This window comes from Chlorocebus sabaeus, chromosome 5 (assembly GCF_047675955.1).
Source record: "Chlorocebus sabaeus isolate Y175 chromosome 5, mChlSab1.0.hap1, whole genome shotgun sequence".
Classification (NCBI taxonomy): domain Eukaryota; kingdom Metazoa; phylum Chordata; class Mammalia; order Primates; family Cercopithecidae; genus Chlorocebus; species Chlorocebus sabaeus.
In genome coordinates this window covers 20,152,680-20,178,014 of record NC_132908.1, presented here as the reverse complement: position 1 = coordinate 20,178,014, position 25,335 = coordinate 20,152,680, and the positions used below count along the sequence as shown (strand labels likewise).

General features: G+C 51.1%; 1 protein-coding gene and 1 non-coding gene across 9 annotated transcripts in view; both read right to left on the bottom strand.

Moving 5' to 3' along the window:
- The window catches only part of POLR3E (RNA polymerase III subunit E), a 37,223-nt gene extending 16,541 nt beyond the window's left edge, over positions 1-20,682 (bottom strand). The window contains exons 1-13 of one of the 8 annotated variants that reach the window (XM_037989753.2): positions 20,537-20,645; positions 19,092-19,187; positions 14,536-14,631; positions 12,331-12,381; positions 9,309-9,386; positions 8,472-8,587; positions 8,001-8,083; positions 3,936-4,043; positions 3,535-3,584; positions 2,456-2,575; positions 973-1,058; positions 620-664; positions 453-544 (exon numbers count right to left, since the gene is read on the bottom strand). In XM_037989753.2, coding sequence (XP_037845681.2) covers positions 453-544; positions 620-664; positions 973-1,058; positions 2,456-2,575; positions 3,535-3,584; positions 3,936-4,043; positions 8,001-8,083; positions 8,472-8,587; positions 9,309-9,386; positions 12,331-12,381; positions 14,536-14,571 — 865 coding nt within the window. In that variant the 5' untranslated portion in view covers positions 14,572-14,631; positions 19,092-19,187; positions 20,537-20,645. Of the gene's footprint in view, positions 1-452; positions 545-619; positions 665-972; positions 1,059-2,455; positions 2,576-3,534; positions 3,585-3,935; positions 4,044-8,000; positions 8,084-8,471; positions 8,588-9,308; positions 9,387-9,650; positions 9,876-12,330; positions 12,382-14,535; positions 14,632-19,091; positions 19,188-20,536 lie in introns of those variants that run through there. The other 7 variants (XM_037989752.2, XM_037989754.2, XM_073015230.1 and 4 more) reach the window with 7 other exon arrangements.
- A 168-nt stretch (positions 20,683-20,850) lies between these two features.
- TRNAL-AAG (transfer RNA leucine (anticodon AAG)) lies at positions 20,851-20,932 on the bottom strand. The gene has a single exon. It is a non-coding gene; the product is annotated as a tRNA-Leu (tRNA).
- Between the last annotated feature and the right edge of the window lie 4,403 nt (positions 20,933-25,335).

The following is a 25,335-nucleotide window of genomic DNA, read 5'->3' as shown; positions in this document are numbered from 1 at the left end:
CTGTACTTTAGAAGCCTCCTCTCTGATTCCTCACATTGGTCCCCAGGAACTATCATTAGTCTCTTTTCACAGAAAAACAAACGAAGCCTCCGAAAGGTTAGTGACCTGCCCAAGAGCACAACAGGCAAGTGGCGAGCATGGCACGGGAACCCAAGCCCGCCTGCGGGGGCCAGACGCATTACTGTCCCGCATTCACGGGAACCCTGAGCCTGTCTGCGGGGACCGGCCGCACTGCCGTCCGCATTCACGGGAACCCCGAGCCTGCCTGCGGGGGCCGGCCGAACTGCCGTCCTGCATTATCTTTCCAGACATGGATGCAGCTGCAAAGCTGAGCAGGCTGTGGGCAGCAGGGGCCTCTGGCCTTGCCCCCTGGTCCTCGCTGTCCCACAGAGTCCATTCCTCAGGAGCCACTGGGACTGGGGCCCCTGGGAGGGTAGGGGATGGGCACCCACCATTCTTCATCAGGATCTTGATCTGATCAGCCAGGGGCAGCGTGCGCAGCTGGGCCATGGACAGGACGTTGCTGGGGGCCACAGGCTTGTCTCTGGGGAAAGCAGAGCAGGCGGGTTAGAGGCGGCCCGCCCAGAAAGGGAGAGGGTGTCCAGCTGCTTCTACTCACTTCTCCTCCTCCTGGCTGGGCGGCATCAGCATCATCAGGTACTCACTGCAGGGACACGACAGGGGCACAGGCTCAGGGCTGAGCCAGGCTGGACCCTCCTCACCAGCCGCCTAGGTGAGGGTCTGGGGAGGGGGTGCCGACAGCCCACCCCTGCCCTCCCCTAGCAGCCCTGAGCCCCTGCAGAAAAGGGGACCATCTCTTTCCAGGTCCACCCTCCTGGCCTTCTCCAGGGGACCATGGGCTCCATCCTCATGCTAGAGGAGGGGCCACAGTCCTTGGGGAGGATCCATACCAAGGACCCTCGGGGACCCTGGGTGGGCATCCAGCTTGCATGCTGGCCCAGCCCATCCCACCTGGGTGACTTGACGAGCTCTGTGTTCTCCACTCCGCTCGAGCCGGGGCACAGCAGGTATTGGCGCTCATGCTCAGAGCGACTGTCCTGTTGGAGGAGGGCAGGGTGTGAGAGGAGCCTCAGCTGATGGACCCGGTCTGGCCCTCTCCCCCAAGGCCTCCCCTGTCTTCCACTCCATGGCCAGCCACAGGACCACATCCAACCTCCTGAGCACAGTCCCCAAGGCCTCTGATATGGCCTCAGCCACTCATCTTCCTGGCCTTATGACCAGCCCAGCCCCAGCCCCGAAGCCTCGATGCCTTGTCTATAACATAGGCACACCACCAGCAATGACGAAATGATGGCTAACGTTCACTGAGCACCTAGGATGAGGTGGACCCTGTTCCACTGACTGTAAATATACTAACCTATCTCATCTTCAAAACAACTTGGCAAGGTAGGTACTATTATTACTACTCTCATTTTATAAATAAGAAAACTGAGGCTCAGAGAGGTTAGGTAACATGCCCAAGGTCACACAGGAAGAAACAGCAGCGTCCAGAAGTTTGACCCTGAGTCTAAGGGTCTGTCAACACAAATCTCTTCCAAGAAGGTCCCAGAGAAATCAGGAATTGTTCCCCACCCCAGAAAATATTGGGAGCCCTGGCCCATGGTGTCTTTGGAAGCTTCCCTCACTCAGTACATAGTTTCAAGGGTTAGGTTCTAAAGTCAGTGCACCAGGGCCAGGTGGTCGTGGCTCACGCCTGCAATCCCAACACTTAGGGAGCCTCAGGCGGGCAGATCACTTGAAGTCAGGAGTTCAAGACCAGCCTGGCCAACATGGCAAAATCCTGTCTCTACTAAAAAAACAAAAACAAAAAAAATTAGCACGTGCCTGTAGTCCCAGCTACCTGGGAGGTTGAGGCAAAAGAATCACTTGAACCCGGGAGGTGGAAGTTGCAGTGAGTCGAGATTGAGCCACTGCACTCCAGCCTGGGTGACAGAATGAGACTGTCTCAATAAATAAATAAATAAATAAAAATAAAAGCAAACAAAGTCAACGTACCAGATGAAAACCGAGTATAGTAAAACAAATGCCCCTGGGCAGGTGTGCTGGGAACTCTGGGGCAACAACACACGACCGATTCTCTAGGGCAGAACCGGAGACCGCGTCTGGCCTGCGGTTAGGGCCTGGGCTGCAGCAAAAATATGTCACCAGGCACCAGCCCCACTGCAAGCCCAGCAAGATGCCCAGGCCCAGGGGCCAAACCCCACCTAGGGAACCAAGGACTCACATCTTTTTCTCTGGCTCCCCTGGGGCCCACGCTAAGTGTCTTGGCTACAGTGAAGTGTCAACTGTCCACAGGACTCGATTCTGTCTCTGTGGCTATGACTCATGAATCTGACTTAAGTTCAAGGTGAGACGTGGAGGCCATACCATGACCCTTCCGGGCACCAGGGTATTTCCCCCCGGGCCCCACGAAGCCCGGCTCACCCTCACTCACCCTCAGGCCATAGTAATGCAGATGGACCCAGGGCTCCTCCGCATGCTTCTTCTGCAGGAACTCGTAGGACTGCACACGGCGCTGGCGGGCCTGCTCTGACTCGGGCCGGGAGAACCGCACCTGCGGTGGGAAGTGGAAGAGGTCATACCCTCGGGCCTGTGACCCTTGCTGGGCTGCCATCTCAGCCCCTGCCAGGAGACCAGAGAACTCCGTATCGGGGTCTTCCACTCTCCCTTCCTTTCCTAGCACGGGTCATTTAAATTCCATTCCCACCGTGTCACTCCCAGAGCTGCCTGCACACGCCAGGGAGCAGCTTACACTTGCTCGTGCCTGCCCAGCCCAGAGGCTTGAGGGGGATACAGAGTCCCAGGTACCAGAGCGGGCAGAGTCCTTAAAGCACACAGGCCCAGGACGTCTTTTCTAAGTCCCCCAGAGTGGAAGGGAGTTTCTAAGGTCCTAATAAGCTACAGAGAGAGAAGGATGAGCTCCCTGCGCCACCTCCATGTCCGGTATGCCGGTGTTCCCCAGTCCTCAAGGACATCCGAACACTCACCACTCTGTAGCCATACCTGTGTATCATCATTCTACATGCAGCATTTTTCTTTTGGTACTACTCATTTTAACCTAAATACGCTTACATAGGGAAAACTTTATAAACCATAAATGGAAGGTTAAGATTCTTTGAAAAATCTTTCAAATTCAGGAGTAACTATTAAAACAGAAATTATTCATCTGTGCCCCAGAAAGAGGATAGAATCACAGTTAATTGACTTTGGCTCTGTTAAGATACGGGTTTCATGGCAGAGCTGGTCTGCGGGTTCTCGGGGCTCCTGGCCCCAGCTTCCTGCTCCCAGGTGATTCCAGCCAAGCCCCAGGCACACATCTCCTGGATCCAGCCAGGCCTTCCGTCTTGTGTACAGTTGGGACAAGTCAGGTTGTTCCCTCCAGGTAGCCCAGCAAGAAGGCTCAAAAGCATGGACCCTGTTTGCTCCACCTGCTTTCTGCGAAGACCCACTACCCCTTGGTCTGTGGTCCTGCTGCCGCCCAGGCAGAACCCTCCTCCAGGGGCCAGGGCTCACCGTGATCTGCTTAACATCGTCTTCCGCCTCATCCTGTGAAGAGTCCCCTGCTGCAAGAGAGACAAGCCACTGACTGCAGTCCTGGGGAGCCTCCACCACCCTTCTCTCAACCCCACCCACCAGGGAAGCCTCAGGCCAGGGTGCCGGGAATTCTCCTCGCAGAGGGAGCTGCCTAAGCTGGTGGTTCTCAACTGGGGATAGTTTTGCCCCTTTACCCCGGGGATACTGGGCAATGTGACATTTTGGATTATCATGACTGTGGGGTGGGTGCTTCTGGCATCTAGTAGGTAGAGGCCAAGGATCCTGCTAAACATCCTATCATCCCATCCCTCTTTCCAGGACCAAGCCATCCCACTAGGATGAAGGCAGACAGGCAGCAGGGCTGGGGATCCCGGGCTCACCCTCATTGGCTGCCTCCCTCTCCCGGTGCTTGGCGTCAGCCTTATCCAGGTAGGAGAAGCTGGGCCGCAGCTGCAGGATGCCATGTAAAGGTGTCAGGTGGAGCTCACCTGGCGGAGGAAGAAGGGCTTGGACCCAACTCTAGAAACCTGCCCAGTTTGGCTCAAGGGAGTCACCAAGTCCCCTGAAGACCTAGGCCCACCATCAAACCGCCTCCCATTCCCACTGCAGCCCCCAATCCTAGAGTCTTGGGACCACCAGGCCAGGGACCATCCCCAACTCCACCTGACCCTGCTGGACACAGCAAGCACACAGCCCAGACTAGGAACCTGGACTCTTCTGTTCCAACTCACTTCCTTCAGTCCCACCTCCTAGCCCGGTTCCACACCCTTCTCCCCAGCTGCTTGCTTTGCCACACTAGGCAAATTCACCCTGCCGTTTACCCTCCAGGCCTCAGCCAGATCACCCTTACTGTCCCACCCCACACACCTGATTTCCTCTCCTTATCCTCTACCTCTTCCTGCCAAAATCCCACCGGTTCCACTAGGAAGTCCACTAGTGCCACTGTGGCTGGGGAAGACGCCCTGCTGGAACTAGGTGGAGTGTCCACATGGCCTCTGATAAAGACGATGACTTTCCCTCCCACTGCAAGGGATGTGGCTTTCAAGAATCACACGCTTGAGACATGGGTTCTAAATAGAACACGAGAGTTATATGACACTACTTTTGATCCTATCCCATTTTGTTTCCTAAGTGTTCAGATTAGTTTGGTTCATTGCTTTTGAGACTAAATACTTAAGCACTTTGAGGCCGGGCGCGGTGGCTCAAGCCTGTAATCCCAGCACTTTGGGAGGCCGAGACGGGCGGATCACGAGGTCAGGAGATCGAGACCATCCTGGCGAACACGGTGAAACCCCGTCTCTACTAAAAATACAAAAAATTAGCCGGGCGTGGTGGCGGGCGCCTATAGTCCCAGCTACTCAGGAGGCTGAGGCAGGAGAATGGCGTAAACCCGGGAGGCGGAGCTTGCAGTGAGCTGAGATCCGGCCACTGCACTCCAGCCTGGGCGACAGAGCCAGACTCTGTCTCAAAAAAAAAAAAAAAAAAAAAAAATACTTAAGCACTTTGTACTTTTTTTGTTGGAGACGGAGTCTTGCTCTGTCACCCAGGCCAGGAGTGAGCCATGATCTTGGCTCACTGCAACCTCCACCTCCCCGGTTCAAGTGATTCCCCCGCCTCAGCCTCCCAAGTAGCTGGGACTACAGGTGTGTGCCACCATGCCCGGCTAAATTTTTTTGTATTTTAGTAGAGACGGTGTTTCACCATGTTGGCCAGGATGGTCTCGATCTCCTGACCTCGTGATCTGTCCATCTTGGCCTCCCAAAGTCCTGGAATTACAGGTGTGAGCCACTGCACCCGGCCGTACCTTGTACTTTTTACCAGCTTTGGGACAAGACTCATGTACCATACAGTCTCCTCATTTAAAGCATACAAATCAATGTATTTTTTTTTTGAGATGGAGTCTCACTCTGTTGCCCAGGATGTTCAGTGGTGCGATCTCAGCTCACTGCAACCTCCGCTTCCTGAGTTCAAGCTATTCTCCTGCCTAAGTCTCCTGCGTAACTGGGATTACAGGCAGGTACCACCACGCCTGGCTAGTTTTTTGTATTTTTAGTAGAGATGAGATTTTACCATGTTGGCCAGGCTCGAACAGATGGTCTCGAACTCCTGACCTCAGGTGATCTGCCCACTTCAGCCTCCCAAAGTGCTGGGATTACAGGCATGAGCCACCACTCCCGGCCATAATTCAATGTATTTTAACGTATTCACAAAGCTGTGCAGCCAGCACAATCAATTTTAGAACATTCTCATCACCACAAAAAGAACCGGGCAATCCCCACTCCACTCTCCCACTAGTCCCTGGTAGCCACTAATCTACTTTCTGCCTCTGTGGATTTGCCTGTTCTGGACATTTCACATACAGCCACACATCACTTAACAACGGGGATACGTTCTGAGAACTTATCGTTAGATGATTTCATTATTGTGCAAACATTGCAGAGTGCACTTATACAAACCCAGACAGCAGAGCCTACTACATGCCTCGGCTCTATGGTATGGCCTGTTGCTCCCAGGTTACACACTGTACAGCATACTACTCCCCTGAATACTGTAGGCAGTTGTAATAGAATGGTAAGTATTTGTGATCTAAATATATCTAGGCTGGGTGCAGTGGCTCATATCTGTAATCCCAGCACTTTGGGAGGTAGAGGCTGGAGGATCACTTGAGCCCAGGAGTTTGAGACCAGCCTGGGCAATATAGCCAGACCCCATCTCAACAAAAATTTTTTTTAAAAATTAGCCAGATGTGGTGGCATGGCCTGTAGTCCTAGCTGCTCAGGAGACTGAGGGAAGGCGATTGCTTGAGCCCAGGAGATAGAGGCTGCAGTGAGCTATGATCACCACTGTAGTCCAGCCTGGGTGACAGAGTGAGACCCGGTCTCCAAAAAAATTAAAAAATTAAAACAAACAAACAAACAAAAAACCACACAAACAAAAAGACCCAAAAAACCCTAAATATAAAAAAGGTACAGTAAAAGTATAGTATAAAAGACTAAAAACAGCTTATAGGACTGAAGTTGCTCTGGGTGAGAGTGAGTGGCAAGTGAATGTGAAGGCCTATGACATTACTACATGCTACTGTAGACTTCATCAAGACTGCACACTTAGGCTACACTAAACTTATAAAAAAACAGGCTGGGCACAGTGGCTCATGCCTATAATCCCAGCACTTTGGGAGGCCGAGGTGGGTGGATCATGTGAGGTCAGGAGTTCGAGACCAGCCTGGCCAACATGGCAAAACCCTGTCTCTACTAAAAATACAACCATTAGCTGGGAGTGGTGGCGTGCACCTGTAGTCCCAGCTACTCGGGAGTCTGACACAGGAGAATTGCTTGAAACCGGCAGGCAGAGGTTTCAGTGAGCCAAGATTGAGCCACTGCATTCCAACCTGGGCAACAGAGTGAGACTCCCTCTAAAAAAAAATACATAAATAAATTTATGAAAAATATATCTTTATTGTATATGCTTTTTTCAAGACAGAGTTTTGCTCTATTGCCCAGGCTGGAATGCAGTGGTGGAATCTCAGCTTACTGCAACCTCCACCTCCCAGGGTCAAGCAATCCTCCCACCTCAGCTTCCTCAGTAGCTAGTAGCTAGGAGGTTGCAGTGAGCTGAGATTGTACCACTGCACTCTAGCCTAGGCGACAGAGCGAGACACTGTCTCAAAACAAAAGAAACAAACAAAAAACTAAGACACAAACATACGAGTTAGCCTAGGCCTACACAGGGTCAGGCTCGTTAAGACATCACTAGGTGAGCCAGTTCTTCAGCTCCATTATAACCTTTCGGGACCACCGTTAAATATGTGGTCAGTCGCTGACTGAGACATAAGCACACAGCGCGTAGCTGCGAGTGAGGAAGCCCGTGGTTTCTTTCACTTAGCACCATGTTCTCAAGGTTCATCTGCGTGGTAGCATCGGTGCTTCATTCTTTTCCGTGGTCAAATAACATCCACTGCGTGAATGGACCACGTTCTGTTTCTCCATGAATCCAGCGGATGGGCATCTGGGTTGTTTCACATTTTGGCTATCATGAGGATGCTACTGTGAACACCTGTGTATGGTTTTGTGTGGACACGTTTTCATTTCTTTTGGATAGATGCTGCCTAGGAATGGAATTGCTTTGTCATAAGCTTTGTATTTAAAGACAAAATTCTGTCCCCAAACTTATGTTATGCTACTTGTATGTATCTGTGTCCTGGGAGGACAAATGAACTTGGGGGCCCACCCCATCTAGTCAGGCAGTGTCCAACCAGCAGGCCCCAAAGGTGGCCACTTCCAATCCCCTGACAATGTGTCATTTCTATTACTTCCACACCTGCCCGGCTCCTGCAGGTGTCTAGCTTTCAGGGCAGGTGGGAGATGGACACCAGGCTGGGGAGGTTCTCTCCCTGCCCAGCCCCCACAACGCCATGTCCCCACCATGGGACGCCCAGCCCCAGGTACCTTGCCTGTAGAGTGCAGCGGCATAACGGGATGTGTTACTGGTGGTCTGGGAAGAGCAGAAGGTCTGTTTGTCCATCAGCTTCCTGGAGCACAGGGAGAAGCAACATCACAGGGGAAGGCAGCTCTGAGCCAGGGCCTGTGGCCACAGCGCACTCCACCCCCCAGACACCTTCTGAAGTGCCACAGTCAGGGACCAAGGCCGCAGGGCAGCCTACGCGGGTCTCAGGAGCGGAGCCTGGGGATGAGAAAACCCATGGCCTTGTTTGTAGACCAAGAGACGAGGAGTGGGTGGGAGCTCTGGGACCAGCTAGCTCAGGAAGGGTCGGGTCTGAGACAGGCCCAGCCCTCCAAAGGCTGGGACGCTGGTGGGGAGCCCAGTGACAGGGCAAAGGGGGTCAATGTCTTTAAGGTCTTTGGGAGGCTCCTGTGTGAACACAGGGAAACCGGACAGGCTTGGGGCCGGGAACTCACGAGGAATACGTGCTGGTCTCGTCGGCGCAGGCCCCGTCCACGTTCAGCGCGATCTGCTCTCCTTTGCTGCGGCAGTAGTTGGGGTTCAGGGTGTCGATGGCCATCTCAAGCTCTACCTGGAAGCACCAAGCATCCCCGCCAGCTATGAGGACCCCAAGGCACGGCTCCCCAAGGGACACCCCAACCCCACCATGGCTACCTCCTGACCAGGTCCCTGCCCAGAAGCGGGACTGACACATGTCCACAAGGGCCCCTGGACTTCAGTCCACACCAAGGGCCACAAACCCAAATTCCAACAAAAATGTCACAATTTTTTTTTTTTTTTTTTTTTTTGCGGGAGGAAGTGGACAGTCCTGTAATCTTGTTCGTCCTCTACTTCACTCCCCAAGGTCTAAATTAGGTGCCAACACTTAAAAATCAAGAGATTTCTCACAAAAATCCTTATTTCCCACTTCTCTTGAAAAGCCAGCAGAACTGGCAATACCAGGATGGCACTTCCATGTGGCTGCAGGAGCTAGAGTTGCAGACCCTCCATGGACAGACACTAGATTCTCTTCCTATCAGACCTACTCCATGTTCACCCGCCTGCCCCCATCATACCTGGGAACCTAAGCTCACATCTGATCCCATCCTCTAATTCCTCAGCCTGTGCCTCCCTGACCTCTCTGGAGCTGCCCTGTCTTTCTGGACACTTTCCTTCTTCAGCTTTCAAGGCCCTGGGAGCTGCTGGTTCTCCTAATTCTCCAATGGCCCCTTCTCTGAGCTTCTCGCCTCCACCGGCTCCCACCTTCAGCACCCTTTCTTCCCGCCCCCACTGCCCTCAGCGGGCGGCCCCACCTTCTGCTGCTTGGGCTTGATCTTGGCTGAGAGGTGCGGAATGTCATCGTAGGTCATCGAGGCTGGACGCACAGGGTACTGGGGAGGGGAAGGGAGCCATTAACTCCACCCCGCCCAGCCCTGCCCAGAGCTGGGCCCCACCCAAGAATCAACAGCTATCTCCAAACCCACCCCAAGCAGAGACCGGCCTTACCCTACCACAAGGGTACCAGCTACCCAGCTCCACCATGAGGCACCCCTGCCAGTCTCCACCTGTAGCCCTATTCTCATCAGCTCCGCCCGGCCTCCCTCCAAAGGGCCACTGCAGGACGTCTCTGACTTCCAAGGGACAAGCCTACACACAGGAACCCAAACCGGCACGCTGCTGCTCCAGGAACCCGCAGAGCACGGCCATGGGAGGTGAGGATGGGGGTCCAGGGCCTAACTACCAGTGGACAGGCCATCTGGGGAGAGAAGGATGAACAAAAGAAGTCCACGAGGAAGCAAAGAGTGAAAGCAACACTGGCACTTGCTGCTCACTGCTGAGGCCAGACGACGGGCAGGTGGAAATTCGTGATCCCATTCTCTCTCCTTATCTGGTTATGTGAGCTTACTCGCAAGATACTGAAGAAGGGAGCCAGGCAGCCATGGCCCGCTCTTATCTTTACATGAATGGCTCACACTGCAATGCACCCAACACTCAGGGGCTCCTGTCCACATCTGTCCTCACAGTGCACTGTCTCTCTTTCTCTCTCTCAGGTAGAGGAGTCAAAGTGTGGACCCCTCCTCAAACGCTCTGCCTGGTCTCACGACAGCCTGTGGAAGGAGCCTGGTGGAGGCATGGCAGTGTGGAAAACAGGCCCTTTCAGATCAGCTATATTCTAGCACAAGGAGACGGTCATTTCCTAAAAGCTCACTCGCACAGCAAAGTCATGACTCTTCCCTGCTTCCTGGGCTGGGACTGGGGGCAGTTCTGAGATCACCTGACCAGGGGTGGGAAGGCTGAAGGGCGCAGGTTCTGGAATCACAGGCCTGGCTTCCAGTCCTCATCCTATTCCTTATTAACTGTGGACTCAGGCACCTCGCCTCCCTGAGGCTAAGCATCCTCACCTCCCAGGGCTGCTGTGAGCACGGAGGAGGAAATAGAGCCGATGGCGGCACAGGGCTTGGCACTCTGGACACACAGGGGTCACTGGCACCTCCACCATCACTTTGCAGCCAGTTAAGGAAGCAGGGTGAGCAGGCACACAGCATAGGCTCCGTTCCCACGGCCCATAAGGGTGACACCCCGGGAGTGGAGGCCAGGCCCTCCCAGCACAGGCTTGCAGCATTGCTGCCATGGTGCGCCCCAGGCCTCCGTGCCCAAGAGGGCCTCCCTGTGCCTCGCATTCTCATGTGCATCATGGGATATGAACACTGACTCTAACTGAATGTAACATGGGGGGGGAATGAAACATGGGGCAGAGAAGCCCAGCAGTTTAACCTCAAAAAGCTAAACGCAGACCCAGCAATTCTGCTACCAGGCATATACCTGGAAGAAATGAGAATTCACGTTCACATAAAAACTTCTATGTGAATGTCCACAGTAGCATTATTTATAATAGCCAAAACGTAGAAATAACCCAAACACCCATCAGCTGACGAATGGATAAACAAATGTGGTCTACCCATACAATGGAACATTATTCATCAATAAACGATCAAATATTGGCTGGGAACGGTGGCTGACACCTGTAATCCCAGCACTATGGGAGGCCGAGGCAGGCGGATCAGGAGGTCAGGAGTTCGAGACCAGGCTGGTCAACATAGTGAAACACCATCTCTACTAAAAATACAAAAATTAGCTGGGCTTGTGGCACATGCCTGTAGTCCCAGTTACTCAGGAGGCTGAGGCAGGAGAATTGCTTGAACCTGGGAGGCGGAGGCTGTGGTAAGCCGCAATCAAGCCACTGCACTCCAGCCTGGGCAACAGAGCAAGACTCTGTCTCAAAAAAAAAAAAAAAAAAGATCCAATATTGATGCAGGCTATAGCTACCATGTGGATGAGCCCTGAAAACATCATGCAAACTGAGAGCAGTCAATCACAGGAGGCCACATATTGCATGATTCCAGCTATGTGAACAGAACAGGCAAATCCACAGACAGAAAATAAGGGGAATGGATACCTGGGGTTGGAGGTGGGAATGGGGGGCACATGGGGACTGATTGCTAACAGGTGTGGGATTCCTTTAAAGGGGGACAAAACTGTGCCAAAATAGACTGTGGCGCTGGTTGCACAGCCCCATGAATAGACTAAAATCCATTGCATTACACACTGAAATGGGGAAATTGTATGGTGTGTAAATTCTATCTCAATATATCGGTTATAAAATATAATAATCACCACCATAGGGTTATTGTGGGGTTAAAGAGGTAACTTAGGTAAATGCTTTAAACAGTCTGCATACGGTCAATGCTCAATACATGTTGGCTACCAGGACAAGCTGCTGGCCCAGCAGCAAGGGGAGGGGGCAGAGGTAGCAACCCGGGGCCCTCACAGCTGGCAGGACTGAGGGTTCACAGACACTGCCATGGAGCTGCCCCTTGGAGCCTCCACAACAGCGGCCATCATCACTGGCACTCTCTGCCAGGTGGCATCCTAAACACTTCACTGTGGACCCAGTCCGTCCTCCCAGGGACCCTATGAGGCAGGCATTATTACCATCACCACTTTGCAAGTGAGGAAACTGAGGCACAGGAGGATTAAGAAATGTGCCCACGGTCTCGCAGCTACGGTGTGATGGAGTTGGATCTCAATCCGGTCTGACCCCAGAGCCCCAGCTTTAACTGCTGCACCCTTCTGCCTCTCCTGTGTCCCTTCGGTTTTCCCGTCTTTGAAATGAGACCAATATTAACCCACCCATGAAAGCAAAGAGACCCCATGACACTCTCCACACCGAGAACCCTAGCTGAGGTTTCTCATCGTTTCCTGCCCATGTTCCTGAGTCCACACTGCCCATCCACACCTGCTTTTCCCCTCTTTACCTTCAAGTCCCACAATTACCTGAAATAGATACAGCTTTTCCGCCAGACTCTTGGCCAAGTACACGTCGATCTGGGAAGAAGGGAAGATGACTTAACCGGGAGACTGGACACAGTGCGGACCTCCCGGGGCTGTGCCGGCGCTTCCAGCTTCAGTGAGGGGTAGTGGCTCAGGGAGGCAGTTTGGGGAAGGAGGAAATAGCTCAGCTCATGCTAAAAGCAAGGGGATCCAAGGCTGCACACTGGGTATATTCAGGAATCCCCCCAGAAAGCTCCCAGGGGAACCAGGGCAAGAGTTCACCTGGCACCCCCACCCAAGTTCATAATCCCCCAGTAAGCACACAACTTCCCTGGGGCTGCGCTGATTGGGAAACATCCTGGAGCCTGGGCAAATGCTCTTCTGAGAGGCAGGCAGGCGAGGGCTCACCTATGCCTGTGCCTCCTGGCTGGGCCCTCCACCTGCCCCTCCTGGACAGGCCTATCACCCTGTCTTAGGGGGTCTGCCCTTCATGACTGATGGCTTCACTTCCTGTCTTCCCAATACTAACCACCCCCACCCCGCCATGTAACAGTTTACCTTCCTGCTTCCTAGCTCCTCCTATGAACCACATTCTCTCCTGCCCCTGGGCCTTTGTACACGCTTTTCCCTGCATCTACAGAGCCCTTCACACATGCCTCCCCTGAGCCTTGATTGCTTGCTCCTCCAAGGAGTTGGTTGAGGCATGACTTGGGCAGGAAGTATTCCAGGGTCCCTGGCTGCAGAGGGCGCTGCCTCTGTCCTCAGAGTCCCTTGGACTCTTCTATCCCATCACCACCCCCGTATTGTAACTCCTGCTACTGCAGTGTAGATGCAGCTTAAATGCATCTAAATAACCCAAATCTAATAACTTAGCAACATCTCCCAAGCAAGGAAAAACCACCTCTATTCATCTCTGAGGACCTTCTCCTTGCCCCTGCCCTTCCCACTGGAGGTCAGGCTCTGCATATAGGGAGGCTGAAGGCAGATGCAGTTACTTTTTGGCTTTTGCCTTCCAAAGGTCTAAGTCCTGGGTTAAAAGGATTCTGAAAGGTCAGTTTGACTATAAACAGCTTTCTCTAAGAAGGGAAACCTGGGCCAGGCATGGTGGCTCATGCCTGTAATGCCTGTACTTTGGGAGGCCAAGGTGGGTGATCACTTGAGGTCAGGAGATCGAGACCAGCCTGGTTATCATGGTGAAATCCTGTCTCTACTAAAAATACAAAAATTAGCCAGGCATGGTGGCAGGTGCCTGTAATCCCAGCTACTCAGGAGGCTGAGGCACAAGAACCATTTGAACCCGGAGGCAGAGGCTGCGGTGAGCCACGATCACACTACTGCACTCCAACCTGGGCAACAGAGTAAGACTCCATCCCAAAAAAAAAAAAAATCAGTCGGGTGTGGTGATGGGCACCTGTAATCCCAGCTACTCAGGAGGCTGAGGCAGGAGAATCACTTGAACCTGGGAGGCGAAAGTTGCAGTGAGCCGAGATGGCGCCACTGAACTCCAGCCTGGGCAATAGAGCAAGACTCTGTCTCCAAAAAAAAAAAAAAAAAAAGGGGGGGGGGGCGGGAAATCTGCCTCCCACTGCCTGCACCCTACACCCGGAGACTCCTGCCTCATCAGTCCTGTCCACAGCCCATTAGCTTCCCAGGGAAGGGGACCCTCCCTGCCCTGCTCACTGATGTGTCACAGCCCCCAGCACACAGTGGTCCAGTGAACAGTTGCTGAATGACTGCATCTGCATAAGCCTGGGAAGGAAGGACTGCTGAGCCTATTTATTCATTCATTCACCATAGTCGCCGGGTACCTGGGTGCCAGGCACTGTACTCGGGCTTTGTGGCACAGCAGTGGACAGGAAAGAAAGCAATGAACTGATACCTAGGGGATGACAGGGGCTAGGCCAAGTATGAGTTATCGCCAAGGTAAGGGCAGAGAGAGGCATGGGAGGGTCCAGAAGGGGAGCTGGGTGTGGAAGGGCAGTCAGGGAAGGCCTCTCTGATGAGGTGATGCCGGATCAGAGACCTGAAGGAAGGGAGAGGTCAGCCACGCAGGGGTCTGGGGGACAGCAGAGGGGACAAGGCAGAGGAAACAGCAAGGGTTGGGGTCCCAGAACATCAACAGGTCCCAGACTGGCCTGAGGACACATGGCAAGGACCCAGTTCCACTGCCTGTAGCCCCAGCGGCAGGGAACAGAGAGCAGCAGTTACCTCCTGTACGACTGGGTCATCCTCTTCATTGGCCATACTAGAGGAGAGCCAGCCGCGCAGTCCTTGAGCTCGATCTGCAAAGGAGGGCGAAAGAGACTGGGACCATCGGTCAGTCGTTCAACCAACATTTCCCTGTGCCTATTCTGCAACAGGCCCTAACTGGGAGGCGGAGCCCACAACCAACCAACCAGCCTTCTTTCTACATCTACCGTGAAGTCAACAATGGACGACCAACCCTATACCCCATCAGCCAAAAGAAATAAAGAAAAAAAGAAACATTCAGGTGCAAGCGGGTAGACCAAGCCAACACGTGTGGGCTGCACCTGCGGGGAAAAGCAAATGACTGGCTTTAAGGGTTTCTTCTCTGCTCACAGAGAATTCACTGCCAGACAGGAGGATAGAGGTTGGCTGGTCCCAGCCATGATGAAAACACTGGAGAACTGAGGGCCCTGGGGAGGCTTGAAAGAGCAGCCAGACGTCAAACAGGAAGACAGACAGTCCAAAGCTCTCTCTGATACTTGATTTTCAAGCTGACTTTAACTCGAATCCTGAGTGAGATGACTCTTCTGTGTTTCTGGTCTAAAAATGACCTCTTCACACACTCTTCTGTCCTGTATTCAGCACAATGACCCTGTGAGGTGTGGTGATTGTCACTGTTTTATAATGAACAGACTGGAACTCAGAGATACTGTGTGCGTTTTTACCCAAAGTCACATAGTAAGCAGGATGATGAACTGGACTTCACATCCAGGCTGTCTGACCTCAGGTGACAGGTACAGGGAGGGGAGGTGAGAGACAGGCAGGGCCTTTCTACTGGGGAGGAGGCACGTGGGGTGTGCCTGGAAGGAGAGAGGGCGTTGGGCAAGCCACGACAGCAGAGGGGAAGAGGAATTCCAGGAAGAGGGAAGGCTGCAGGTCTCCACAGGGCAGGTTGAGGATTTCAGCTGGTCTGCCCCTTCACATACCCAAAGAGAAGAGACATGGTCATAGGAGGATGGTACTCAGGTACCCCCAGGCCTCAGCAATCCCCAAACCCCTGCTCTTGGGTGAGACCAGCATTTTTTTTTTTTTTTTTTCCTTGAGACGGAGTCTTGCTCTGTCGCCCAGGCTGGAGGGCAGTGGTACGATCAGCTCACTGCAACCTCTGCCTCCCGGGTTCAAGTGATTGTCCTGCCTCAGCCTTCCAAGTAGCTGGTATTACAGGTGCCTGCCACAGTACCCAGCTAATTTTTATATTTTATTTTATTTTATTTAATTTATTTATTTATTTATTTATTTATTTGAGACGGAGTCTCGCTCTGTCGCCCAGGCTGGAGTGCAGTGGCCAGATCTCAGCTCACTGCAAGCTCCACCTCCCGGGTTCAGGCCATTCTCCTGACTCAGCCTCCCGAGTAGCTGGGACTACAGGCGCCCGCCGCCTCGCCCGGCTAGTTTTTTGTATTTTTTAGTAGAGACGGGGTTTCACCGTTTTAGCCAGGAGGGTCTCGATCTCCTGACCTCGTGATCCGCCCGTCTCCGCCTCCCAAAGTGCTGGGATTACAGGCTTGAGCCACCGCGCCCGGCAATTTTTATATTTTAAATAGAGATAGGATTTCACCATGTTGGCCAGGCATGATTTTTGTCTGATCTACTTAACATTTGAACTATCTAATATTTATTTATTTATTTAAGACATGTCTCGCTCTGTCGCCCAGGCCGAAGTGCACTGGCATGATTTTGACTCACTGCTTCCTAGGTTCAAGTGATTACCGTGCCTTAGCCTCCCAAGTAGCTGGGATTACAGGCATGCACCATCCGCCCAGCTAATTTTTGTATTTTTAGTAGAGACGGGGCTTTGCCACATTGGCCAGGCTGGTCCTGAACTCCTGGCCTCAAGTGATTCGCCTGCCTCGGCCTCTCAAAGTGCTGGGATTGCAGGTGTGAGCCACCGCACCTGGATAAAAGCCAAAGTCTTTATCATCCCATGTAAACCCTAAACAATCTCCTGCCCCTTGACCTGCCAGACCTCATCTCCCACGAGCCTCCTACCCTCCTCTCCTCTCTAAACCCACCTCTGGGGATGTGTAGCTGCTCTACCCGCCTGATAACCTCATGGCCCCCCCTTCACCTCTTTCAGGTTTTTGCTCAAATGTCACCTTATGGCTAAGACCTTCCCTCTCCAAATCAAATTGCAAACTGCCTTCCCCACCCCTCAATTCCCTTCTCTGCTCTGGTTTTCTCCATAGCAGATGTCTATCACCATGTGACAGTTTACAGCTCTGCATCTATGCCCACCTCTATTGCCACTAAGCTGTAAGCTATGTGAAGGCAGAGATTTTGGTCTGTTTTGTCCCTTGTGGAACCCCAAGTGCCTAGTACATAGCAGGCACTCAATACATGTTTGTTGTCTAAATAAATGAACCATGGGAATGCTATTTAATAGGAGGCTACAGAAGAATTTCGGGCAGAGGAAGATATGGAGGGGGTAGAAAGAGAAACTTCAGGGAAACAGGCTATCGTAACAGTCCCAGAGATGGAGGATGGAATGAAAATCAGAAGTCGCATCTCGACAGTTTCAGATGCATCTTGACTGTCTGCTGTGCAGACAGAGGGCAGCGTGGAGGGGAGAGCCCAAGGCCTGACCCCATCTGCACTGGCTGCCAAGCACCACAGACATGTCAAGCTCCTGCCTTCTCTGCAGCTCGGCAGTGGACAACTGAGAGGCTGGAGCCTGCCAGGTGAGCAAGGGGACAGATCATAAGCGTTGAGGGTGTGGCCTGGGAGCTTCCAAAGACACAATCATTCTTTCTCTGCTATTGCTATGCCCTGTTGGCCTCTGCGTTGCCAGGGATCAGGGAGGCTAAGGTGCCCTGTCAGCTAGAGAGCTAGAGCTCCTCCCTCTGGATAGTACATCTGGGTTGATACAAAGAGTGTCACCTCCCTTCATCCTCCAGGTTGAGGTGATCCAACTCAGTGGCTTTCAAATTTTTCAGCCTAAGATCCACCACAGTAAGAAATTCATCTCAGCCGGGCGCAGTGTTTCACACCTGTAATCCCAGCACTTTGGGAGGCCGAGGCGAGCAGATCACAAGGTCAGGAGATCAAGACCATCCTGGCTAACACGGTGAAACCCCATCTCTACTAAAAATACAAAACATTAGCTGGGCGTGGCAGCGGGCGCCTGTAGTCCCAGCTACTCGGGAGGCTGAGGCAGGAGAATGGCGTGAACCTAGGAGGCAGAGCTTGCAGTGAGCCAAGATTGGGCCACTGCACTCCAGCCTGGGTGACAGAGCAAGGCTCCGTCTCCGGGGGGGGGGGGGGCGGGGGGGGGAACAACAACACGAAATTCATCTCATATAAATAACCCAGAACATACATACAGTTGTGTAACTGAAACAAGGTTTCACATAACTGTAACTGTCTCTACTATATGTCAGGAAGTGATGTTTTCTACTTCATTCACTCAAAACAAAAAATGCTAGCTTCAATTCCACTAAATCGATTTTACTTCCCACTAATAAATCTCAATCTGCAATGTGAAAAGAACTCATCCATGTCTCCCTATGGCTACCTGCCTCCAAAGTCTCCCAGCAACAGTGAGTCCTTGGAAAGGCTGGCGTGGTGGCTCATGCCGGTAATCCCAACACTTTGGGAGGGTTAGGTGGAAGGACTGCCTGAGACCAGGAGTTCAAGACCAGCCTGAGCAACATAGTGAGATTTCCCCCCGCCACACCCAGCGTGGTGTTTTTTTTTAAAAAAAAAAAAATTAGCCCAGCGTGGCCTGCGGTCCCAATGACTTGGGAAGTTGAGGCAGCAGGACTGGTTGAACCCAGGAGTTTGAGGCTGCAGTGAGCTATGATCACACCACTGTGTTCCATCCTGAGTCACAGGGTGAGACTCTATCTCTATTCGGGGGGGGGGGGGGTCCAGGCACGCTGGCTCATGCCTGTAATCCCAGCACTTTAGGAAGCTGAGGCAGGCAGATCACCTGAGGTCAGGAGTTCCAGAACAGCCTGGCCAATAAGGTAAAACCCCGTCTCCACTAAAAATACAAAAATCAGCCAGGTGTGGTGATGCACACCTGTAATCCCAGCTACTTGGGAGGCTGAGGCAGAAGAATCGTTTGAACCCAGGAGGCAGAGGTTGCAGTGAGCTGAGATCTTGCCACTGCACTCCAGCCTGGGTAACACAGCAAGACTTCATCTTAAAAAAAAAAAAAATGTAAATCATTATTTCCCTGCCTAAAACCTGTCAACTGTCACTGTCACATAAAACAAAACCCAAACTCCTTTCCATGAGCCGCCTAAGGCCCTACATAATCTTGTCTCTGACTTCCCCTCACCATCCAGGCTGGTAGCCACTTGCTGGGCCTCCACCAAGCCAAGCCCCAGTCCACCCAAGGTCCTTTGCACATCATCTATTCCCCCACAGGGATTTCCAAGGTTGCTCCTTTTTATTAAATATCATCACCGCCTGCAGGAGAGGATAGGTTCCCTGGCCACCCTATTTTAAAAGCCTCCCCCAACTTCCTCCCAGGCACTATCACATCTCTATTTTCTTTCCTTAATGGGTCTCACCTTAATCTGGAACTACCTGGTCTATTTGCTCGGGTGTTGTCTTCTGCAATAGAATGTAAGCTCCATGAAGGCTTCTCAGTGCTTCAGTTTCCTCAACTATGAAATGAAGATTAAAAAAAATATATATCCACTGCTAGTTCTCTCAATACCTAGAACAGTGCCTGGCACGAAGTTGACACTCAATATAGTACAAAGAATACTTTATATTTAATCTTCTCATTAGCCCTATTAATAGAGATTTATCATCTTCAATTTGGAAATGAGGAGACTGAGGTTCAGAGAGAAGTAACTTATCCGAGGTGGAATCAGGACAGAAACTAGGGTCTCGTTGATGTCAAAGATCCTTATCCTTATTCTTAACCATTATACTGCACAGGTTTTCGATAAAAGGCAGTATGGTTAAGTGGGTAAGAGCCTGGACTCGGGAGCAAAACTATGCGGGTTCAAATCCCACCGCAGCTGCTTCGCATCTGTGACCTACTTGAGTTGTCTACGTTTGGTATTCTTCCCTATTTTCATCCCTAAAGTAGGGAAACTAAGTACCGACCTGCAGACAGCTGCGGGGAGGAGTAAGGACGGTAATAAACGTAACCTATGGGAAGGTTCGTTATTACTTGACAACATGTTTTCTGCCAATGTAAGCGGGTAAAAACGCTGCAAGCAGGAGCGTCACCTGGTTTCTAATGAGCCATCACCACAACCCTATGAGGTAGGAATTTCTATTATCCCCATTTCACAGATGAGGAACTGTTGAGATCGCTAAGATCTCTTCTTTCCGCCTCCAAGCCCAAGGAATTCTAAAGCTAACCCAAAGGAACGACCTTGTTTATTTACTGACACCTCCTCGGACCGAATGGTCAGGGCCGTATCCGGAGCACAGAGTTGGCTCAGTAAACACTGAATGGTTGCCTGAATAAATGAATGAGGAATCCCAGGCCTCGCCAGACAGAAGCTAATCCGGTTCAGCTGCGAAGAGGGGGCTCCGGCAGGCGCAGGTGCCCTCCCTGCCCATCGGGGCGGGCCGCCGACCCCGAGCCTCGCTGTCCAATGGGTTTCTGCTCCCTCGCGGGTGGTCAGGACCCCTTCTCACGCCCACTACGCAGTCCCTGCCGCGAGCCGCCACCACACCCGACGCCGAGGACAGGTGTTCCTTCCGTAGGATGCCCCCCAGGCCCGGGTGGGGCAGGTCGGCAGGACCCTGAGTCACCGCCGGCAGCGTCGGCCGCGGCCTCCCCAACTCCCAGGTGTCGGGTCGGGAGAGTCGGAGTCCGGGGTCGGCCTGGAGCCGGCTGCCCCTCCTCCGGCCCGAGTCCCGAGAGGCCCCCAGCCCCTCAGCACGGCGCGGCGCGGGCCTCCTTGGCCTACTCGGGAATCTAGCCCAGACCCACGTAGTGAGTGCGGTCCGGCTCAAGCCCCAGCTCGGGCGCTGCCAAGATGGGACTCACCTCTCCGCGGGGGCCGAGCGCGGACGGCGGCAACCGCCCAGTTACCCGCGGGCTGCAGAGGCGACGGCGGCCCGGCTCTCCTCTCAGGCGGCGGCCATGTTGCTGGTGGAGAAACTCCGGCGGACACGTGGGGGGAGCGGGCCGGCCCCAGCGCTTCCTCTTACCCACAATGCCCCGCCCCGGCGCACACGGCTCTGCCCCCTCCGCCGCGCCATTCATGCAGGCCGTGAGCCCCGCCCTGCAGCAGGTGGCGCTGATGGCACGCGCAAAACAGCCGGGCGTGTATGCAGCGGGGAACAAAATGAGACCAACCCTGGCAGCGGTGGGATTCGAACCCACGCCCCCGAAGAGACTGGAGCCTTAATCCAGCGCCTTAGACCGCTCGGCCACGCTACCCAGCTGTAATGAGTGCGTGCCAGAAAGTTACTTAATGCTTTTGCATTCGCATTTAATCTGGAAATCGCGAGGCATTTTCGCTGAGGTTTTTTTGCTTAACGTGTGTTCAAGCTGATCCCTATAGAATTATTTTAAAAAGCCGTGTGTTGGAAAATAAACACTTGTTCCAGTTTTTAGACCCAGGTTTGTTCCGAATAGGTATTAGAGCAAAATCCATTTTTAGAAACTGTACTCTGAGATGGATGGTTACCCTGGAGACCCCTGGTTAACCCACAAGTAATCCATACGACCCGGATTGGGTGTCTCCGGGAGAAGAAATCGATCTGATCAGAAACACGCACTAGGGGATCTGACGGCCAAACCTGGGGGCTGGTCTGGGCAGTTGTCTCTGAGAAATTATGTGTTTAAATTTTTACTTACACAAATAACACACGAATTATTGTAAAATATTTAAACTTTGCACATAAGGTACAAATGCTCTTTGACTCTTGACTCGCATCCTAGGCCCCTTCGCAGAGGTAAGTAACCATTATTATCAGTTTAATATGTACTATGGTTTGAATGTGTCCCCCAAATTTCATGTGTTGGAAATTTAATCCCCAATGTGGCAGTATTGTGTGGTGGGCCCTTTAAGAGGTGATTAGATCATGAGGGTGGAGCCCTCATGAATGGATTAATCTATTCATGGATTCATGGATTCATGGGTTAATGGATTAATAGGTTATCTTGGGAGGGGGACTGATGGCTTTGTAAATGGGAGCTTTATAAGTGCTAGACCTGAGCCAGCAAGTGAACAGCTCAGCACCCCCTCCATATGATGGCTTGTACTGCCTGAGGACTCTGCAGGGGTCCCCCACCAGCAAGAAGGCTCTCGTCAGATGCACACTCTTGCCCTTGGACTTATCAGCCTCCATAACTGTAATAAGTAACTTTCTTTTCTTTACAGATTACCCAGTTTCAGGTATTCTGTTATAAGCAACAGAAAATGGACTAAAACACTATATATCTTTCTAGATCTTTTGCCGTGAATTTATATGTTTATATCTATATGGATATATAGAGATATATCCATAGAAGATAGCTTTGTTTTTATTGTGTATGGATTTTAACACAAATATTGTCACATTATTCATATAGATCTGCAATTGGCTGTTATTTTTCACCAGGCTGTATTTTAAAATACCTATCCATGTGGATATGCACAGATATTAAAAACGAAAATGTACAAAAATTACAAAGAAAAAAAAATCATCATCCATAGTGCCACCACCTGGCATTAAATTAATGACTATTATTATTGCGGCTTTTTCTTTTCTTTTCTTTTTTCTTTTCTCTCTCTCTTTTTTTTTTTTTTTTTTTTTTTTTGAGATGGAGTCTCGCTCTTGTCCAGGCTGGGGTGCAGTGCTGTGGTCTCCGCTCACTGCATCCTTCGCCTCCTGGGTTCAAGCGTCTCTACTAAAAATATAAATTTAGCCTGGCGTGGTGGCACGCGCCCGTAATCCCAGCTACCCAGGAGGCTGAGGCAGGAGAATCGCTTGAACCTGGGAAGCGGAGGTTGCGGTGAGCCGAGATTCCGCCACTGCACTCTAGCCTGGGCGATAGTGTGAAACTCTGTCTCAAAAATAAATAAAGAAAAACAGATCACAGTATTACAAATAGAAATTATTAGACCGTTACAAATAAAAATAAAGTCCCCTCCCAAACATTCTCCCCTGTCTATAACTGTCATGAATTTGATGTGTATCTTTCCAATAATTTCTTACATTTTTACATATAAAACTTATGAATAACACATAAAATGATTATCTGTTTGTTTTTCATTTATATAAATGTTAGCACATTGTACTGATATCTAAAACTTGCTTTTCTCATTTCAACAGTATTATTATTATTATTTTAAGAGAGTCTTGCTCTGTCACCCAGGTTAGAGTACAGTGGCACAATAGTAGCCTAGATCTCCTGGGCTCAAGTCATTCTCCTACTTCAGTTTCCCAAGTAGCTGAGATTACAGGCATGAGCCACTGTGCCAGGCCCAACATTGTGTTTTTGAGGTCTGTTACGATGCCTATAGATCTAATTCATTCATTCCATGCCATGAACAACTTTTAAGTTGTTACTAAATTTTTGTCATTACGCACGATATGGCAGGAAGTACCCTTGCACATGGCTCCTTGTCTTGTGTATGGACATTTCTCTAGGGTATACACTAGAAATGAAATTGCTAGACTATATTTATACTTTACCTAGTATTATATTATAATAATATTAATAATAGGCTGGTCTTGGTGGCTCACTCCTGTAATCCTAGCACTTTGGGAGACTGAGGTGGCAGGATCGCTCGACACCAGAAGTTCAAGACCAGCCTAAGCAACATTGAGAAACCTTGTCTCTACCAAAAAGCAAAAGAAGAGAAATTAGCCGGGCACGGTGGCGTATGCCTGTAGTCTCAGCTACTTGGGAGGCCAAGGTCAAAAGCTCCCTTGAGCCAGGGAAGTCAAGGCTGCAGTGAGCCGAGATTCAGGCACTGCACTCTAGCCTGGGTGAGAGACGAGACCCTCTCTATATAGATATAGATATGCATATATTTTTCCATTTTGCCAAAGTATATGATTTTTGATGACTTTTTTTTTTTTTTCTATTTCTTCTCATGTTTTCTATTTCTTCCTAAGTCAATTTTGGCAAGTTGTCATTTTCTGGGAAAACAAAGCCCATTACTTGATTTTTCACATTTATTGGTGTAAGAACTCTCAAATCTCCCTCATATCTGAAGTTTTCTCCTCTATCATTCTCTATCATTTCTCTTTCCCTCTGTCATTTACATGGGTTACTTTCTCCATTATGCTGTTCAACACAGGGAGTGGAGTCAATGCTTAAGGAGACTGAATGGGGGAATTAGGCAGGAACTCTGCTAATGCTGGTGATGCTTTAGACACGTCAAAAACTATATAAATCACACTTTTTAAGTAGAATTCTCATTTTGCATTGACTGGTATTAGATTTTTCAGGGCCACGATTCAAGTTTCTGGCTAATATTCAGTTGGTACACACCCCTAACATTTGGACATTTTATATCTTTCCTTTTCAATCCCTCCTTAGCCTGGCTTTTCCCCCTCTCCATCCACCTTTTTTTTTTTTTTTTTTTTTTTTTTTAGAGAGATGGGGTCTTGCTCTGTTGCCCAGGTTGGAGTGCAGTGGTATGATCACAGCTCACTGCGGCCTTGACATCCTGGGCTCAAGTGATCCTCCCATCTCAGCCTCACAAGTAGCTGGGACTAGAGGCATGCACCACCACACTGGGCTAACTTTTGTATTTTTTGTAAGGACCGGGTCTTGCTATGCTGCTTAGGCTGGTCTCAAGCTATCCTCCTGCCTCAGCCTCCCAAAGTGCTAGAATTACAGGAGTGAGCCACCACACCTGGCCATTTGTCTACCTTTAACATATATAATGATATGCAAAGATTTTCTTGTGCTAGTAGAGTTTGTTGCTCTTCAAGACATTAAAAAAAAAAACACAGAAGCAGCCATGATTGAAGACACAGGCTAGGCATTGTGGGGAGTTCAAAGCTGATTGAGGAATAACCCCTTGAAGTCAATAGGAGTGTTTGTCATGGTATTTTAGTACCAGGAAGGACTTTGTGAGTTGGGTACTGGATTTTCCAAAAGGAAATATCCTCACAGTCAAGGATAATTGCTAGCATCTTTGCCCAGTCTGATTTTTCTAGGAACTGCCTGACCAGTCAGAGAGTGGGTCCCTGGCAGCCACCTTTGTGCTGCACGCCCCACCCCCACAGCCATGGTTAGTGGGTTCTACCTTCTTTGGTGGACGTAGGATTCAGGTTGGACCAATCAAATTCTCTCTTGAAAATGTGAACTGAGACTCAGTGAGTTACTGATTTGTTTTTCTTGTTTGTTTTTTTGTTTTGTTTTTTGAAACAGAGTCTGGATCTATTGCCTAGGCTGGAGTGCAGTGGCGTGATCTCGGCTCACTGCAAGCTCCGCCTCCCGGGTTCACGCCATTCTTCTGCCTCAGCCTCCCCAGTAGCTGGGACTACAGGCGCCCGCCACCATGCCTGGCTAATTTTTTGTATATTTAGTAGAGACGGGTTTTCACCGTGTTAGCCAGGATGGTCTCGATCTCCTGGCCTTGTGATCGGCCCGCCTCGGCCTCCCAAAGTACTGGGATTACAGGCGTAAGCCACTGCGCCCAGCCAGTAAATTTTTTTTTTTTTTTTTTTTTTTTTTTTTTTGGCAAGTTCTTGCTCTGTTGCCCAGGCTGGAGTGCAGTGGCACAATCATTGCTCACTGCAGCCTTGACCTCCTGTGCTAAAGCGATCCTCCCATCTTAGCCTCCTTAGTAGCTGGAACTGCAGGAACGTGACACCATGCCTGGCTACTTAAAAACT